Genomic DNA, 20,317 nt, shown 5'->3' with positions numbered 1-20,317 from the left:
GTGGATGTAGCCTCAATCTGCTCAAAGGAAGGTCAGTTTTATAGCTTCTCTAAAGAGCTAAACTGTTTTCAGCTGTGCTAACATGATTGTACAAGGGTTTTCTAATCATCCATTAGCCTTCTGAGGCAATGAGCAAACACATTGTACCATTAGAACACTGGAGTGAGAGTTGCTGGAAATGGGCCTCTATACACCTATGGAGATATTGCACCAAAAAACAGACATTTGCAGCTAGAATAGTCATTTACCACACTAGCAATGTATAGAGTGTATTTCTGATTAGTTTAAAGTGATCTTCATTGAAAAGAACAGTGCTTTTCTTTCAAAAATAAGGACATTTCAAAGTGACCCCAAACTTTTGAACGGTAGTGTATGTACCTCAATGTGCTTCCGCAGGTTGGAAGGCGAGTTTTCGTAGGCTGCAATATGGTTCGTTGTAGGCGAACAAAGCAAGCAAATTAAAGCAAAATGAATTTTTAATCCTTTCAGAAAACTGACACATGGGTTCATGGGCTATGAGTGCATGCATTCCCCAAAACTACCGCCTCCGTCCATTCTGCCATCAACTGATCGCGTTCAAATAACGCTGCTGAAAAATCACTGAACTTGATTTGATACAGTCTATGGACGGGACGTGATGTGACGGGCTTTCTCAATGTAGCGGAGTGAAAAGTATGATATTTGTCTTCAAATGTAGTGAAGTTAGTCACAAGTTTCCAAAAAAAAATACTCAAGTAAAGTACAGATACTCAAAGCGTACTTAAGTACAGTACTCAAGTAAATGTACTTTGTTACTGTCCACCTCTGCTCATAAGTGATGCATATATTCTGTAATTGTTTTTGAGTCATTACAAATCAAAGCAATGTGTTTTGGATTTTTTTTTTTTTTGAGAAAAGAACTTATTTGGGAATTATTCTTTCTTTTCACGCATGACAGATGATGTGAACATGTGAAGGCTTGCGATGGAATCTTATGGATCTCTCAGTTTCTGACGTTTGCAGGTACACGCACGACCCTGGAATGCAGGACTGATTAAAGTATCTCCAGGCCAGATAGAAGGCATTTGATCTATCTGGTTAAGCTTGGATAAGGATTCAATTTTAACTTTTTTTACTTTTTTTTTTTCCTCAGTTATTCTTACTTTTAGGTATGGTGTTCTTAGATTTCATTAGTTATTGGTGCTTGTACTGATTTTGTTTGCTGTGGGTGTGTGTCTATGTAGCATGGTCATGTGTTGAAGCCTTTTCTGATAAATTTTTTTTTTTTTTAATTTTAATAATGTGCCAATAGACAACTGAGTGCCATCACGGGCAGCAGGAACTGCTCTTTTTTTTTTTTTTTTTTAATTGTTTTGCCTCTTTTTTTTTTTTTAGGGTGTCAATTTTTTTGATCATAGATAAATCTGTCTTTAAATCTTTCTATCTGTTACACTCTGCACTGCAGTCTAGTGAAGTGTTCAGCTTCTGTAGTTTTAGTATATGCAAATGTTTTAGTGTTTTGTGTATGGTTGGTTGCAAGGTCTTGCTGTTACAACCCAAAACATCACAGTATAAGTATTGCTCTGAAGTTACAATTTTTTTTTAACACAATGTCCATGTAATCTGGAAATCGTTTATTGTCTTTATATTTATTGTAATATTTACAGCCCTCCTGTAACATCTGAGAGTTTTATACGTTGTTTAGAGTACAGCTCAACTGGCCAAACTTACAGTACCAGTCAAAAGTTTGGACACCCTTAGTCATTCAAAGGTTTTTCGATATTTTGACCATTTTCTACACTGTAAAGCAATACTGAAGGCATCAAAGCTATAACATATGGAATATATTATGCAGTAAACAAAAGTGTTGGGAAAAAAATCATATTTTAGATTCTTCAAAGTAGCCACTGTTTACCTTGACGCTTTGCACACTATTGGCATTATCTTAACCAGCTTCATGAGGTAGTCACCTGGAATGCTTTGCAATTAACGGGTGTGCCTCGTCAGAAGTTAATTAGTGCAAGTTCTTGCCTACTTAATGCGTTTGAGATCAAATAGTAAATAATAAAAATACAGTAAATAGCCCTAGTCCACAACTGTAGTAATCTATATTACGGTATGTCAAGAACCGCTCAGCTAAGTAAAGAGAAACGACATCCATCATTAAGACATGAAGTCTTTTTTTTTTTTTTCTAATTAATAAAAATTAAAGAAAAAACATTGAATTGGGTGTGTCCAAACTTTTGACTGGTACTGTAAATTTGAACCAAGACCTTATCAATGATCAATAAGTTTCTTTTGTATGCCATGGGTTACTTTTTTTTTTTAACCTTACTGAACTACAATGTCTGTTGCTGCAGCAGCAAAACTCAAACTAACAACAGCAGAGACTGATCATCACTCTGAACGTGTGTTTTGTGTACTACATGATCCCAAATCCCCAGGCGGCTTTTCACGAATTTATTCAGCAACATTTGAAACTGATGGGAGGTAACGCTTTCACCGCTGCGTAACTTCATGTACAGACTGTATAACTTTTTTTTTAATATATAATATAAGCAATACCATTAACACTAAGTAACTTTTTTGTGATAAATTCAATATAAACCAGTACACAATTTTAAAAGCAAATCTAGTGAACTAGAGTGTGTACCATAGTGAAGTATTGGGTACCATTAGAAACTAGAGGGATTCTGCTTTGAGAATATGTAACACGTGACAGTAAACTTGAGCGCAGGTGAATTTGCATTTTATCCATTAAAGGAGAACTGAAGGAAAAATTTTTTATTAAAATTCTATTTATCTCATTTTATTAAATATAGGAATGCATTTTTGATAGCTATTTTGTCACTGCTATAGCAAGTTATGAGTGTTTGAAATGTGCTATGTAATATATCAGACCATATGTCAAAGCAACGGCCGTAAATGAGATTCGTTGAGACCTGTGTGAGACATCGTAGGACAGAAGTAAAAAACATACAGCAGAAATCAAAGCGACCAACATCTGCCAACGTTGTCAAAAGACACACGCACCCTCTTTGGAATGCTGATGTAATCAAGCCGGAAGTTTTGTTTGGTTTGATAGCAATCAGGAAAGTTTGAAAAAAGTAGGCAGTAATCGTCATTTAAACTCGTTTTTGTGCAATACTTTGTTTGGAAAACAGTTTTCCAAATGGCAGCACTGACACCTGGCTGACACTTCATGTTTCAAAGTCTCGCACAAGTCTTGTGAAGATCACGCAGATAATTGACACCTCCCGTGGACCAAACGAACTAAATTCAACACGGCTAAAAACCGAACAGGCCGATAAGTATAATATTTAATTGCAATTAGTTGCCAATACGAGTCACGACATAAGGTTACTAAAACCAAAAACGTAATTGAAGAACACGTTAATTAAGAAATAAAGCAAGTTTAAAAATGACTTCAGTTCTCCTTTAATATTTATCAAAAGAAAGATGTGTAACCCTAATTACATATTTGTTAACTCTTCCGATTCACGCGACAGTATACCGCTTTTGACAGGTGAATACTGCGTACCACTTTTAGTCCTAAAATCTACCGCGTTACAACATGATCAGTGATCACTGTTGGATTTGCTCTTCTGACCTTGCTTCAGTTGAACCAACAGAGCGGCGCAATAATGATGCTGAAACTAAATATAATTTCATCTAAATCTAAAGCATGCATTTTTGTGAAGTATACTGGCCCGATTTCCTGTGATCTACCACTTTTCATTCTCTGTGAGTTGGCAAGTATGTAATTAACATTTTTTTTTTTTTAAATTGTGCTTACCTAAATTACGTCATAGGAATTCCCAGGGAATCCAACTTAACCAATCGGCATCTACAATACACAGGGGTTTCCCTTCTACAAGGAGACCGGAATAGCGGTATGCCGTGATAATGGTGACCAATACAGGAGACCAGTTTCAGTCTGTCATGTTGAAAGATTCCTTCTTTTCCGGACTGATATAGCGATTTGCAGTGGTGAAAGGGTCAAGTCTTTCACTGGAATAAAAATTACAAGCATTTCTTTGAATCGTTTGATCATCAAACAACGATGCACCCCATCCTATAACACTTCTTCCTCAGTCTCAGCACTCAAACCATCCTTTCATGATTTCTGTTCATGTACAGGAGGACCAGAGTGATTTGTGCGCTTGCGTTGTTTTTTAGAAAATGTTGTTGACAAATGATGGGAGCAAACGATGGCTGTTATGCCGTAGTGGGGAATTTGCTGGCACGTTTTGGGTCTACTTGATGACTTATTAAACATTTTTTTTATCCTAATGAGCTGGTCCTCTTCCAGGATGACTCTGACCCCAGCCACATGGTACGAGGGCTCACTGAAAGATTTGACTTCAGTCACCAGGTCTCAACTCGGTTGTATACTTTTTAAGGTTATTTTGGAGCGCTGTCAACAGTGCTTGTGCCTCCAGTACCATTTCAGAGACGTGTACAGTGGATGCCATTGAAATGTGCCTTTTGGTGGCCCAACATCTTTCTAAAACGCTTTGTTGGTTTTTCCTAGAATTTTTTTTTTTTTTTACCCACTTCTTCTGTCTTACTGTGACTTAAATTTTCAGCTTAAATTGATGGCATTTCATGCAACACAATAGTGATGTAGTTGACTGAATTATACATTTGAGGACATTAAGGAAACGGATTTCGGTCCTTTTTTTTTTTTTTTTTTTTTAAACCCTTGCCTGAAAGTATTCATATGGTTATGCCATTGGAGTGCTCTGTTACTGTTTTTATCTGGGATTTGAGTTCCAGATGCCATGTTGATGCTGAAAAGTAAAGGAGGGTTTTTTTTTCCTTCTTTTTTTAATTGCATTCTGATTTAGTATGTTCATAGGGGGCAAATGGCAAGAAGAAACTGCTTGTTATTTTAGGATTGAAGGATTATGCAGTTTAATCCTGACTGACATTTCTTTTTAAATTGATTTTAAAATAGTCACATAACCAAGCTAAGGGTAGTTTTTGCATTTCAAATCCATAATGATGCATCACAATCAGTCTTTGACATTAATACAAATTGTCAAAGATTGACTAAGAATAATTCATATTTACTTGGAGGCAAATATTTTTCACCCGTAACCTTGTTCTGTTGGTAAAACCAGATTGTATTACGTTACACAAATGAATGCATATGGTAAAATAAATTCAAGTTCTGGTATATTTATAAGAAGGAATCTTGTTTTTGCCCTTTTTTGTAGGATAGTTGTTGCAGTATGATGTGATGCGGGTTTTTTAATGAATTGTAATCTATAGATTGGTAATAATTGCTGGCAGACAATTTTGATTTTTTTTGCTTCAGTTATAAAATAGTAGCTGAATTGTAATTGGACCGTTTTTGTAGAAATTCTAGGTCTCTCTGTAATATTGATGACTGCTTGTGCATTAAATGCTCCCAATCTGTACCTTTTTTTTTTTTTTTTTTTTTAAAAAAGGTTGGAAATAAACATTTCAGTGTGGAACTTGTTTTGTGTTGTCTAACATTTTTACTGTAGGCTTCCATTAGATGGAGCAGTAGACCACAATATACTCCCAGACCAATGCAGGTAAAGACAATGAGAAATTGTATTAAATATTTTTCAGCATTAATCCACGAATTGACAGAACCACAGGAAAATGCCCACAGATCACAGAGAATGCAGTAGCTAATTTAAATATGTAAAAACAAATGTACTGCTAATAATACATTCTGTGCATTATATTTGAAAAACAAAACATATGACTAGGTCCACGGGGCGGCACGGTGGTGTAGTGGTTAGCGCTGTCGCCTCAGCAAGAAGGTCCGGGTTCGAGCCCCGTGGCCGGCGAGGGCCTTTCTGTGCGGAGTTTGCATGTTCTCCCCGTGTCCGCGTGGGTTTCCTCCGCGTGCTCCGGTTTCCCCCACAGTCCAAAGACATGCAGGTTAGGTTAACTGGTGACTCTAAATTGACCATAGATGTGAGTGTGAATGGTTGTCTGTGTCTGTGTCAGCCCCGTGATGACCTGGCAACTTGTCCAGGATGTACCCCTCCTTTCGCCCGTAGTCAGCTGGGATAGGCTCCAGCTTGCCTGCAACCCTATAGAACAGGATAAAGCAGCTAGAGATGATGAGATGAGATTAGGTCCACCCACTCACTCCTACGACTTTGGCTGTAAAAATCTGTGAAACCAGACTAAGTGGAGCTTGTTGGGACCTGTTGTGGCGCATGGACCAGTTTTTCTACATCATCGAAACTTGATTACATAACGGAGGAAGTCGGCAATTATAACAAAATGTTTCTGTATTTTTATAAATATATTTACACATTAATTTGACAGCTCTTCAAGCTTTTCTTTGATTTATATACAATTGAGTTTACTGTTTATTATAGATTAAACAGTACTATCCCTGTACTGGGAATATAACTGATAATTTGATAGTTTTGCTTATTTAACCATAGCCGATATAAAATATTTTATGATGCCAGTTCCTTTAAAATAATGAAATTGAACCTTATTTAATGGTATGAACCTTAATATTTGTCAAAACTGGTATTTTGTCACAATAGTTATTTACAAACAGATTAGGAAATTCCTTAAATAAAAAATTAAAAACTAGTATTTGCAGGTTCTGTGGTGAATATACTATCGTGCAAGTGTGGGGGGGACCTTAACAATACTGGAAATCTTCATGAAAATAAGCACAAATGAAAACTACATGCTATTATTATTTTTGTTTTTATAGTTCATCTTTTGAGCAAAGGGAGACCATCGGGGCCTTCTAGACCTTCAAAGAAGGCCCAAACATATCAGTATTCTTGAAGGCTAACACTAGTTTACCCATGACTCAGTGCAGCAGTGAAGTCACCTTCCAGCCAGTGTAGCGTTCATCAGTAGTGTTAGCAAATGCTAATAAAGTGGTCAAGCCAGTGCTATCGAGAGCAAGTAGCACAGGCTAGCGACTGAGAAACTGAGATTTCTGTCTCCAGACTCTTCTTCCATGCACGCTCGCCACAGTATTTTTCACTCGGACTTAAGTACTCATTTCCCGGTGTAATTTACTTACTTTTAAAATCAACAACGACAGCTACACACAATGGAGCAACCTGGCAGCCAGCCGCTAATCCCTTACAAAATCCTTTGCCCTATTGCTTTTTTGGTGTCTGGCTCAGTTTTGGTGGAGTTGAAATCCCAGCTCTAATAGTAACAGTTCACCACTGATTTTGAGTGTCAACATAAAGGATGATTCTACAGATATGGGGAAAAAAATAATAGACCACTTTTAATGGTGACAACCTGCTAGGTTTTGATTAGTTTGTCACAAAGAAAGTTGAATTGTCAAAGTACAAGTAATCTTAATATCCTCTGCCACCTAGGAAATTCTGCCTTGCAGATCCGGGAGCTACAAGTAATGACTCGCACACACTTGTTCAGAGATGTTCCTCAGTTTATGGAAAGACAAACATGATTATATATGTGTCACGTCATGGGATTTTTTGTACCAGATGGTCTGTTTACAGAATGCGTAGAAATGGCATTGAAACTTGCGGAATATTTTGCGTCATTTTCACCGGCTGATCCAAACGATCAACGAATAATCACCTCAATAGCGCCCCTACAGGATATTATGTTAGAATATTAGTTGCCAATACTCTGTTTCTGACATGGGACCGACTTTAACCTATACAAAATGTTACCAGCAAAGCTAGAACAGTTGTTGATACAAGATAGTCAGTCATAAAATGTTTTTTATTCTTTCTAAACTCTGAACATGCAGTGTTGAAAACACGAAGACCAGGACTCCAAATCAGTCAGTGCATGTACAATGAATGGATGATGTCGAGTGTTGACTCATTTCCTGTTCTAGACAGTAACTACACGGTAGTCATTTAAAACGACTCCCTGTCTCAAGTCCAACACAGGCAAGGATGATGTTAAAAGTAGTAAATGTATCCCGTTGGGGTGCTATTGAGGTGATTTATTCGTTGATTAGTTACTGGATCAGCCAGCAAAAATGGTGCAATATATTGCACGCTTTTCAACACTGTTTCTACACATTTTATAAACGGAGCATCTGGTACAAAAATCCTGTGGTGTGACACACGTGCTTTCAAGACTGTGGTGTAGCTAAACAATTGGAAAATGTAATACGAGTGATAGGGTAGCTTCAACTAGTGATGGAAAATTACTGAGCAGGATAGCCTTATGAAAAACAGAGAGCAAAGATAAGTTTCAAGGGTTTAACTGAAACTAGCCAAAACAAGTCGCAAGCATGCCAAACAAACGTCTCCATCTTAATTTTTCTGTAGCCGTATGTGCTTTTAGATGTATTTTTTTTTCAAGCATGCCTTTCTTATGTTTTCTTTTTGTTTTCAAAATGAGCAGAGCAATATTTGTGGTCTCCTTTTTGTTTTTTAATAAGCCGCTGATAAGTATTGGCACACATCTTTACAAATCAGTTTGAAACATAATCAAGCAGGTTCCCATATAATTTAATATCTGTACTTGAACTACAGTGATATTTTGTAGTACACTCCATTGTGTAAATGTGATATGAGTAGAAACTGTCATATATTTAAGATGTGCAATATGAACAGAGATACAATATTGAAAAACAGTACATTTAAAAAGATGCCCTTACAAAAAAGAAGTTTATTCAAGTGTGCTTCTAGTATACTTTTTTAAACTAAAAATAAGAGCGTATACTTTCAGTTTACTTTTCATTCACTTATCAGAGATATACTTAATAAAGTTATACATACAGTAAGTATACTTGGCTTGTACTGAAAAGTATATAGAAAAGTCTAAGTATATTAAGCTTGTACTTAAACTTTTGATCAAGATATACTTAACAAAAGTGTAATAAAGTATTCAGATATTTGTGCTTTATGTTTAAGTGTGCTTGCCCTGTAGTTGTGATTAAGGGTTCGGGCTAGAAGACTAATAGTATACCTAGAAGGGTAATTGCAGTATACTTCAAAACTCAAAAGTGGACTAGATGTATATAACCAGTAACTAATAGTATATTTCCAATATGCTATAAAGTATACTTTTATAAACTAAAAAGTGGACTAGAAGTGTGTAACGAGTAAACCAATAGTATATTTCCAGTATACTACAAAGTATACTTCAAGTAAAGTCATAGTATATTTCCAGTATACTATGAAGTATGATTTTGTAAACTAAAGCGTGGACTACAAGTATAGAACTAGTAAACTATTAGTATATAAGTTTACTTGTGGTATACTTGCAGTACAAAATAAAAAAACACTCATTGTATACTCAAAGTTTACTTCTCTTAGTCTTAAAGTATACTTTTTATAAACCAAAAGTGGGCCAATTTAGTCCCAAGAAGTATTAGATTAGTTTCTTACAAGTATACTGTAAGTACATTGATATCAGTGTACTTGGTACACAAAAGTATACTTAAGGAAATATACTGTAACTTTACTTAAGTATACTTCTTTTTGATAAGGGGTATTGCCAGTGATTAGGTAATACAGTACAACGTTGCATGCCATCTGCTTCCTTACATTGCACAATCTTTAAACAGCGTGCTGCTCTGTGACAAGGAATTCCCAGTCTGACCAGAATCATTCCTGTTCCAGATGGAATGGTTTCCGTTGTGCTATCATTTTGGAAGACAGCCTTTCTATACACATTAAAAGACATGTCCGTATAATCAGACTTCAAGTAAACTCGATAAGCTAAATAAGAACATCATGATCTGTTGCTCTTAAAAGTGCTTAAAAATCTTTTTTCTTAATTAAATCTGTGCTACTGGCAAAACTAGGTTGAGTTGCGCAATTTCCTCTTTCGAAAAAAATACCTCGTGTGTCTGTGGTCCCTGTGGTTTATCATGTAAAACTCCCCATTCAACTCACTCGAATGTCAGACTGGTATTGCTGACGATAAAAAGCAAAAAAAAACCTAATCATCATGTAGGGCCTTCCAAAGTTCTGACACAAGTTCTGAAATAACGTGATTTCACTGTTTATGTTGAAATTTGATTTGACTCAAAATAAAAAAAAAAGTGGACTAGATGTATATAACCAGTCCACTAATTTGTGGCTTCCTTTAAAACAAGTCATACTTTGTTGTAATGCTTATATCGATCCTTTTAACTGTTCTTGTTTCTGAAACTTTTCCTACAGTGTACTGAGTGATGCAATACGGCCGTGTTTACTGCTAAGCTCATTTATAGCTTGATGATACAAGAAGAAGAAACCTTTATTTGTCACATGCACACTTCAAGCACAGTAAAATTCATCCTCTGCTTTTAACCCATCTGAAGCAGTGAAAACACACACACAGAGCAGTGGGCAGCCACACTAGAGCACCCAGGGGTTCGGTACCTTGCTCAAGGGCACTTCAGCCTAAGGTCGCCCCATGTTAACCTAACCTGCATGTCTTTGGATTGTGGGGGAAACCGGAGCACCCAGAGGAAACCCACACAGACATAGGGAGAACATGCAAACTCCACACAGAAAGGCCCTCGCCGGCTGCTGGGTTCGAACCCGGAACCTTCTTGCTATGAGGCAACCGTGCTAACCACTACACCACCATGCCGCCAATAATTTACCTTTCCCACATTTCATTGTATTTCTTTGCATTCGCCGCTAGAGTCATTGACCACATTATTCCTGTAAAAAGAGATACTTCCTGCAATTTCACCATAACCCAGACCAGGATAAAACCAATTACTGAAGCTGAATGAAAAGAGCAGGAAATGAACATTCATCCCTAGATCTCCAGGTGTATAAAGTGGTAGTAATTTGGGACTTTGTTATAATGTTATAAGCGAAGAAACCTCATCATTATTTAAGTGAACTAAATCTAGACGGTTTTCAAATCTGTTGTTTCTTTCTTTTTTTTGGGGGGGGGCAGGCAGACCGGCTCAACCTGTGTCAGAAAGTCATTGCCAGAATGGCTAATGGATACATCTCTCTATTCATACTATTAGACCTTAATTGCAGCATTTAATACTAGAAATTTATTCAGACAATCATCTTGTTCATTCATGAATCTTTTACCTGGTAAAGTGACAGTGGTGTACTCTTATTACTCTTATTTAGCTTTTAGCATAGAGGTCCTTAAGGTTTCCAAGTAAAAGTTGTATATGAACCAGGCTCGTAGTACTCGAGTCTGACTCATGCCCTAATTTTAAGGACTCGTGACTCGACTTGGACTTGAACACTGATGACTCAGACTTGAACTCAGACTCATGCATTAACTGCATTCAGACTTGTAAATTGGAGACGAGGACTCTGATTTTTTTCTTTATTTTTTGTAACATGCCATAATAATTTGGGATAAGATATTTATATCTACGTTAATTTTTATACTCATTTTGTGCAAGAGTGTCACACCTGTGTGCCTTAGCACGTGCATCAGATAGACTCTTGGGCGCGCTCCGGACAGTGTACGCGCGTGCGCCGTAAATGACTCGCACCTGCACAGGATTGAGGCGCAATCAGCGCTCCTGTATAAAAACTGTGAAAACACACTTACTTTGCGAAGTATTGAGTTGCGTTGCTGACACATTACCAAGCCTTATTTCCTTGTTTGGTTTCCTGAGCCCTGATTTTCTGTTTCTCGTCTTTGATTCTGCCGAGTCTACGATAGCCTGTTTGTGTGTCACTTGACCTATTGCCTGTTCCACTGTTTTACGATTTTGCCTGCTGTTCTGGATTGTTTACGTGTCTTCACTTGTATTAATAAACACACCTTCTGCACTTACATCCGTTTTCCAACCATCTCTGACAGAATACTTCGCACTCCCTGACAAAGAGAAACACATTCACCTGTTCATACCGGTACGTCATGTTCAGGAACAAACTAATGTGAATGGTGCTGAAACAGCCAGCGTCAAATGGTGCAGTTGGAGTCTTGGACTCAGACTCGACTTGGATCAATAGTGGACTCGACTCAAAATTTTCTTTAAATGACTTGGGCTTGACTCGGACTTGAACACTGGGGACTTGAGACTGGACTCGGACTCGAGGTTTAGTGATTCAACTACAACACTGATATTAACGATACAAAACATGTCCTCTTGATGTTACCACCTTAGCAACAAGGAAAATGACAGTTTAGTACCTTCTACAATTGCCAGGATAACTTTAGGCCTGCAGTTGTCATGAACAGTTTTGCACTCAAGTCTCCATCAGTGAACAGTTGATAACTTCAACAAAACAGACTTCATGCTAAAACTATAATGAATTTCCTGGTTACACAGTTGTACTTTATGAATATAAAGGACACAGTTATAGAAGTTAGTTATTCATAGTCATGCTATCTTTTACCAACCAAATGAGGATGGGTTCCCTTTTGAGTCTGGTTCCTCTCAAGGTTTCTTCCTCATGTTGTCTGAGGGCGTTTTTCCTTGCCACTGTTGCCACAGATAGATTCAAGATTCAAAGATTCTTTATTGTCAGTTTACTATACATCCAGGACATATAGGAGAATCGAAATGCCGTTCCTCTCTCACCTTACTTGTAAAAAACAGATAAAGATTACACAAAAAAGGGAAAAAATTTAAGAAAAACAATATAGATTAAAAATACACTCAAATCAAACAATGTACAAAATAGCAGTAGTGCAAATACAGTACAATATCTAACGGAGAAGGTGCTGGAAGAGCAGCTGATGAGGTGTATAGATAAACTTATTAGGGATAAATACATTTATTAGGGATCAAATTAGCTCACATGTTTAAAGTCTTTTATTTTCTGTAAAGCTGCTTTGCGACAATGTCTGTTGTTAAAACTGCTGTATAAATCAACTTGACTGACTTCTTAGAGTGTGGGGTGCCAGGCCATTGCAGAACACCATGCACAGAAATGTTCACACACTCCTTCACACCGAGGGTAAATTTATCGGCTATATACCAGCTTGTTTTGGGAGAACATGGAGGGAAAACCAAACAGTAACCCGAAAGAGACGTTTGTTTGGCATGCTTGTTACTTGTTTTGGCTAGTTTCAATTAAATCCTTGAAACTTTGCTCACACACCTGCTGTCTGTTTTTAATGAGGCTATCCTGAGCAGTAGTTTTCCATCATCTGTTGAAACTACCCGATCACACTCAGACAACTCTGCTTTCTGAAATCATAGTTTCCATTCACATCACTACACCACGCTCTTGAAAGACTTTCTAGACCACTCGTACTTTATCAGTTCAACTTTCTTTGTGACAGACAAGTCAAATAACCTGAACAAGATCAAGCCAAGAATTCTGGAGCTGTGAGCTACCCGCAGCCTCACTGTGATACCAAACACAAAAGATGTTTCTCTATTGTGGCTCTATAGTATACAACTATGGATGAGTAATCACTCACATCCGGTCTCACCAAGTAGAGGATAGGCTTTTGGAGTCAGATACATCCTGTTGTCATGTCATGGAATTTTTCATTGCCACCATTGCCTCTGGCTTTTAAATCTATATCCAGATTTCTATAAAGCTAATTTATGACAATGTGAATTGTTATAAGTGCTGTATAAATAAAATTGAATTGAATTGAAATGAATTGAATGGAATATTCTTAATATTCTTTTGAATAGATTTTCTCACAAGAGTTAAAACAATACTAAGTGTAATGAGTATATGATGCATTAAAATAAATAATAATAATAAGAAGAAGAAGAAGAAGAGCGGCACGGTGGTGTAGTGGTTAGCGCTGTCGCCTCACAGCAAGAAGGTCCGGGTTTGAGCCCCATGGCCGGCGAGGGCCTTTCTGTGTGGAGTTTGCATGTTGTCCGCGTGGGTGTGCTCCGGTTTCCCCCAAAGACATGCAGGTTAGGTTAACTGGTGACTCTAAATTGACTGTAGGTGTGAATGGTTGTCTGTGTCTATGTGTCAGCCCTGTGATGGCCTGGCGACTTGCCCAGGGTGTACCCCGCCTTTTGCCCATAGTCAGTTGGGATAGGCTCCAGCTTGCCTGCGACCCTGTAGAACAGGATAAAGCGGCTAAAGACAATGAGATGAGATAACAATAAGAGTAGTCTTAAAACATAGTGAACATAAAAGACTGGGGTTGTTTGTATATTTGTTATATGTATTTTTCCCCAAGAATGTTTTCTAAATGTGCCCTCAGGTCATAGGAGTAGTTTTATTCTCAGTTTTCAGAATGCAGGGTGTGGATCTGGGTTATTGAACTCATTTTGTTTTTCCCCCATTACAACGCAATACCAGATGTTCTTTGTTATTAACATCACTGCAGATTCTTGGGCAGCACTTATCTGGTGACATCACAACCCTTTCCCTATTTCCCATCCCAAGGTTTAACAACATCCTGTCTGGTGAAAAACAAAAACCAGAGAAAGCTGGATGGTCTTGTATGACATCAAGTAATTTTTTTTTTTTACTTCCTGCATAGAAAATGTAAAGTTTCATAAAAGAAAAAAATTTGAAGGGCACTCCTAAACACGGGTTCAAGGCCATAATATTAGAGAAATGCTTGAAAATCCACAATGTTGTACATTTCCATTTGCTGCTTTTCACCAACTTTCACTTCCCCTCCTTTGAAAAGAAAACTGTAATGTGTTCTTATGCAACCGGGGTAAAAGGGTTCTTCGATTGTTCTTCAGGAGCAACCCTTCCAGAACGAGGATATGGTTAACCCTATCTGTCATCTGTTCAAACCAAATAAGCAGGAACCACAACTACTACTGGCTAAACAGGTGTGGTTCCTGATAGGTTGATAACATGCAGCCACACTGGCTTATGAACAACCTTGGACCCCTCTGCTTTATAGGGTTCTATGTTGAAAACCTATCAGAAATATTTTCAAATAGAAATCTAATGAAAAATCTCATCTCATTATCTCTAGCCGCTTTATCCTGTCCTACAGGGTCGCAGGCAAGCTGGAGCCTATCCCAGCTGACTACGGGCGAAAGGTGGGGTACACCCTGGACAAGTCGCCAGGTCATCACAGGGCTGACACATAGACACACACAACCATTCACACTCACACCTACGGTCAATTTAGAGTCACCAGTTAACCTAACCTGCATGTCTTTGGACTGTGGGGGAAACCGGAGCACCCGGAGAAAACCCACATGGACACGGGGAGAACATGCAAACTCCACACAGAAAGGCCCTCGCCGGCCACGGGGCTCGAACCCGGACCTTCTTGCTGTGAGGCCATAGCGCTAACCACTACACCACTGTGCCGCCCCTAATGAAAAATGAAAAGGTAAAAATGTTAAGAGTGTGTATGTCTGTTGGGTGATGATTCATACATTAAAGCATTCCTTAAACTCTTGGCACCATGTATGTAGCCTATAAAACAGTCAGTGTTCACATAGTGGACCTTCATCATAAGAATGATGATTTTGCATGCCTTCGACATCATCCTTACTTTCTCTCAGACTAATTAATGCCTTATAATGTTAATGTGACTTAGATGTCATGGACTAAACGTTACCTGCTTAGCACTTTGAGAGGTGGGCAAAACATTTCGCAGAACCCATAGTTAACATTGCTTTTTCAGTTACAGGAACAGGACAAAGGTTATTATTTTATTGCTTAGTGTGGTTAAGGTTATTCAATGTAGAATCACTTTAGGAATGTTTCATCTTAAGTAAAGTTTGCATATTTGTATTGTTATGCCTATAATGTCCTGCCAGAGCCAGACATAATGAGCATTTCAGAACTATTAAGAAAAAACAAGCACAACACAAACTGCAATATTAATGTCCTGCCAGTTCGTGTTTCAGTTGGAACATTTTAGTTTCATACACTACTGAGAAAATTATAAGTGCATGGCACTAAAACAATAATAATAATAATAATAATAATAATTATTATTATTATTATTATTATTATTATAGAATAGAGAGAGGAAGAAGTGAGAGTTGTTTCAGTATTTTCAAGGATATTCAGTGTAGTATGCAGCATGAGAATATGCTGTGATTTTCTTCAGGGTGTGAAGGACAAAATGCCTGGTGACGTGGTTGCATTGTGCAACCATTCATCCGCTTCCGCTTGAGAGAATTTCCCAGACAGTGTGCATAAATACAGCAGCACAAGCAAGAACAGCTCAAACATTCAACAGCAAGAAACAGAGAGTCTCACAAGGACAACTTCAAATCACAATTTCTAATCCAATCACATTAATCACTGGTATGTATTCTGTTGATTTATATGCATGTGTAGAAATTCTCAAACTTGCAGCATGAATTTCTGATTGATTGATTGATTGATTGATTGATTGATTGATTGATTGATTAAAATGAAAAGTAACATCTAATTGTTCTCTTTCTTTTTAGAAATGGCTGACAAAGATTTGTTAATGCTGGAAAGGTAAGCCTTATCTTGGAAGCAATGAATAAAATAACATTATGCAGTCATGGAAGTAACGTCTAGTGACATTAGTGTTATAGAATTTCATTTAACCCTAACACTGTTAGAATCTTAGAATAATCTGAGAATAACACTAAGACCCAGTCTCTGAAGGTGTTCAGTCATTGTGAATGTCCAGTAATAGAAAGACATCCGAATGATGAAGCTCCCGAATTGAGTAGTTAAAGCATTAGCAAGAATAGACGTAACTCTCCACATGTTTGGACATTTTCCAACTAGCAAAGCACATTTGTTTCTGTTGATGAGATTAGAAATGATTCCAGTCTGATGCTGGTAGACAAAGACTGTTCAAAGTTAACAATGTCTTATCAGGATCAGGATCATAATGATTTTGTTGCTGCTCTGCATCACAATACTTAATATTATTATTTCATATTGTTTTTATTCTTGTGCAGTCAGCAATACAATTAGGGCTTAGAGACAATTAGAGAGTTTCTGGATGCTAAGTCAAGATATAAACACACTCATTCATGAATTCACTCTCTTTTAACAGCTACTTTGAAAGTGAATGCGAATTTGATTCAGATGACACCGACTTTGACGAGCTGGACTGCTCTGATCCTTTGGCCATTGTAAGTCACATTAGTTAAGCCTCACCTCACCTCAACACAGCTCGTTTCTTTTCATTATATCAAAACCTGAGCTGACTGTGGACTCTGGTGTGTCACAGAGCAGCAGACGCGACCTTCACGAAGGACTCCGTATCGAGGTCACCAGGGAGCCTCTTAGCATGCGCAGCGTTGCTAATGTAATAATCGCTCTGCAGAGGCTGAAGCACACTCAAAGTGTTCAGTCCACTGAGTTCACTGACCAGGAGCTCTTCAATATCTTCATGGAGAATGTAATTGAAGGTGCGGTTTAAAACATTATATCTCAATGTCTATATTCTTACTTTGCTGTGGTGTGAGATGAAGCTGATTTCATAAACACTGACACACTCCCATCTTCCTCACACAGAGAGCATGACGATCAACTTGAAGTGCAGTCAATCCAAGAGTTACAGCATGCAGGACAAGGTTGTGCAGTGCACTTTATATGACAAGTCTAAAAAGGCCTTGGTGCAGAAGGAAAAGCTTCCTTTTCTGCTGGCCATCACTCTGAAGGCTGGACAAGAGTCAAATAAAGGTAAACTTTCAATACAAACCACTGTCACTACTGACAATTCACAGGAATTTATTTGGTTCGAAAGTCTGTGGCAAAATTCCTAAAAGCATAGAGCACAGTGGATGGATAAATACCTTATTCAGGTGCCCAGCTGTCAATTTTGTCAATTCCTATCATTAGCTTAGAACCTTAATCATTATTTTAACACAACTGTAGCTTCAGTTTGCTGCATTTTCTCCCAATTGCCTTTGCAATCTGCCAATATTTATAATTCCTGCCGTCTCTCCTGTCTTCTATCCATCTTCTATCCATCTGCGGATAACTTCATTCTATTGCACCGTACAGAGTTTTAGTTCACTTTTTAAGTCCTGACTTTTCACTGTCATTTCTCAACCGTCATATATTTTTAGTCTAATTCTTTCTTATCACTGCTTCCTTTTGTCTTGATTGTCTATTGTATAACCTTCTAAGCTCTACTGACATTTAACCAAAGTCCATTATTTTCAACAGCATGGTTCAACCTCTCATCCTTCGCTCCACCAAACTGCACAGCAAACACAAAAGGCCAGCCTGTATGTTTGGGGATTGTAAAGACCAACCTCTTTCTCTCATGCACGCTGAACAACGGAACTCCTCTTCTAGGCATCGAGGTATGTAAACATACTCATCTGACAAATCCACTGGATCATTTAGAGTTAGTGACTTGGCACACAGTTTATTTTCCCTTGTGTGACTCACAAGCAAGGAGTGCAATCATAGCACAAATCTGGGCAAGGAGCCAACTGTAATAGGGTGACTTCACAAATCGCATGCCATTTAGCCATTGTCATGCTTAAAAATGAAACCTTCCTCTTCCTGTTATTGTCAGGAAGGTCCTGTAGAAAAATGTTCCTTAAAGAACATCCATCCATTATCCATAACCGCTTATCCTGTGCAGAGTCGCGGGCAAGGTGGAGCCTATCCCAGCTGACTATGGGCGAGAATAAATAAATTCAGGATAAAAAGATGCATAACTATTTTCTTTTAGCTGTCAGACAAAATGTCAAAATGGTTATTATAGAAGTAATGGATGAATTCTTTTGTAGGAGGTAAAAGACAAGCAGAGCCTGAAGTCCATCAAGGAGAATGATGGCATGGAGCGCTTCCTTTTCTTCAGAAACGGCAGTGGTGACTCCCTTAACACCTTCGAGTCGGTCAAATACCCGGGCTGGTTCATCACCACCTCAAGGGACGACTTTAAGCCAGTGCAAATGTCTCAACAGCAACCCACTCCCCTCCAGCTGTTCACACTCGAGGATGAGAAAGTAGTCTCTCAGAATGAGATCTGATTCAGAAAACCAGTTTCCAGAAAGTATGTACTAGGTACAAGTGTAAATCTGGAGGCTCATTTTATGTTTAATTATATCTCAGCTTGAGGTATCTAACTGTTCTGTGCTTGTTTGTGGTTTTGCAATAATGACAAGATCAGTTCAGAATTATGTATTTTTATTTAAAACATTTTTATTTTTGGAGATATCTGACTTCTCTGTGCTTGTTTGTGGTTTCACAATAATCACTATGAGTTGTATTTTGTTATTTAACTTTATTTAACTTATTACAAAGTTTGCATTAATTTAATCACTAATTTATTGTTATATTTAAAAGCCTAATAAAATATTCTTTTTCAAATACATGGCAGTGTATGGGATTTGCATAAAGATGAGAAACCTTAGCTTCATTATGGCTCACAGTGTGGATGCTTGAAGTTGATTTTTGCACTGACTTGCAGATGAGCCCCAGACATTTCATATCTGAAAAGAGAGCAAGTGTATTGTTTTATAAGCAATTCTTTTTAAAAAAAATTAATGTGCAAAGCTACAGCTGCAATAAAAAAAAATACAAAATAGCTGCAAGCAGCGATTGATTGATGTACAACAGTGTACAACAGCCAGTATGAGCACATGGATGTTATTATGCCACGTTACCAAACACACATGTATTTTGAGCCACCTTGTACAGTACAGTGGAATTATACCACACTTCCTGTTGGTACTGCAGGACATGTTAATTGATTTCGTCTCTATGGCAATGCTCTTATTGAGTTTAAAAAAAAAAAAGTTTTTATATATATATATATATATATATATATATATATATATATATATATATATACACACACACACACACACACACACACACACGTGCACATTCATGCAGTTATCTAATCAGCCAATCATGTGGCAGCAGTGAAGTGCAGAAAACTATGCAAATTCAAGTCAAGAGCTTCACATCAAACATTCAAATGGGGAAAAAATTCTGATCCCTATGACTTTAACCATGGCACGGTTGTTGGTATCAGATGGGCTAGTTTAAGTATTTCAGAAACTATTGATTTCCTAGGATTTTCACACAAGCACTCTAGAATTTACACAGAACTGTGCAAGTAAACAGAAAACATCCTGTGAGCAGAGGGACTGCAGGCTAAAGCACCTTGCTGATGAAGGAGATCAGAGAAGAATGACCAGACTGGTTTGAGATCATCACAGTTGTAAATAGTGATTGTAGTAATCCCTGATGTGGGTGGGGCACAGAAGCATGGCAGGCGAGAGTAAGTGTTCACACAGACACTTTATTTTGCTGTTTTCCTTAGCTTTTCAGCTTTTTTCAGTCACACACGCAACACACGTGTTCTGGTCAGGGGCGACCTTCTTCACTCCTCTCCCCCTCCCTTTATACTCCATCCCTGCAACAAAAACACACACACACACACACACACACACAAATTGACACCAGGTGTAATGACTTAGCCACTTACCTTCCCCGACCCCGACCTCCATTCACAGACTGCTGCTTGGCCACGCCCCCACTGCCACATACCCCCACCGCCCGACTCAGGCCGGGGAGCCGTCCGG

The 20,317-nt window shown here is 38.0% G+C and overlaps 2 protein-coding genes across 4 annotated transcripts in view; both read left to right on the top strand.

The window, feature by feature from the left end:
* Positions 1-15,968, top strand: part of LOC132873303 (metal transporter CNNM3) — a 44,621-nt gene extending 28,653 nt beyond the window's left edge. Inside the window, exons 8-9 of one of the 3 annotated variants that reach the window (XM_060908701.1) lie at positions 5,496-5,546; positions 15,883-15,959. In XM_060908701.1, coding sequence (XP_060764684.1) covers positions 5,496-5,506 — 11 coding nt within the window. In that variant the 3' untranslated portion in view covers positions 5,507-5,546; positions 15,883-15,959. Of the gene's footprint in view, positions 1-937; positions 5,398-5,495; positions 5,547-15,882 lie in introns of those variants that run through there. The other 2 variants (XM_060908699.1, XM_060908700.1) reach the window with 2 other exon arrangements.
* Positions 15,969-16,000: 32 nt separating this feature from the next.
* LOC132873305 (interleukin-1 beta-like) lies at positions 16,001-19,084 on the top strand. Its single transcript, XM_060908702.1, has 7 exons — positions 16,001-16,082; positions 16,229-16,262; positions 16,816-16,894; positions 16,993-17,173; positions 17,280-17,447; positions 17,937-18,076; positions 18,512-19,084. Exons 2-7 carry the CDS (start codon positions 16,231-16,233, stop codon positions 18,752-18,754), a joined length of 843 nt encoding a protein of 280 aa, XP_060764685.1. The 5' UTR covers positions 16,001-16,082; positions 16,229-16,230; the 3' UTR covers positions 18,755-19,084.
* Positions 19,085-20,317: the final 1,233 nt, after the last annotated feature.

Source organism: Neoarius graeffei, chromosome 25 (genome assembly GCF_027579695.1).
Source record: "Neoarius graeffei isolate fNeoGra1 chromosome 25, fNeoGra1.pri, whole genome shotgun sequence".
Taxonomy (NCBI): Eukaryota; Metazoa; Chordata; class Actinopteri; order Siluriformes; family Ariidae; genus Neoarius; species Neoarius graeffei.
Note: the sequence above shows the minus strand (reverse complement) of the source record. Positions and strands in the feature narration are given on the sequence as shown.

Coding starts and splice junctions, on each gene's coding strand:
- LOC132873305 (XM_060908702.1), top strand. CDS start 16,231: ATGGCTGACAAAGATTTGTTAATGCTGGAAAG. Junction 17,174..17,279: donor CATGGAGAATGTAATTGAAG/GTGCGGTTTAAA, acceptor TTCCTCACACAG/AGAGCATGACGATCAACTTG. Junction 18,077..18,511: donor CTCCTCTTCTAGGCATCGAG/GTATGTAAACAT, acceptor ATTCTTTTGTAG/GAGGTAAAAGACAAGCAGAG.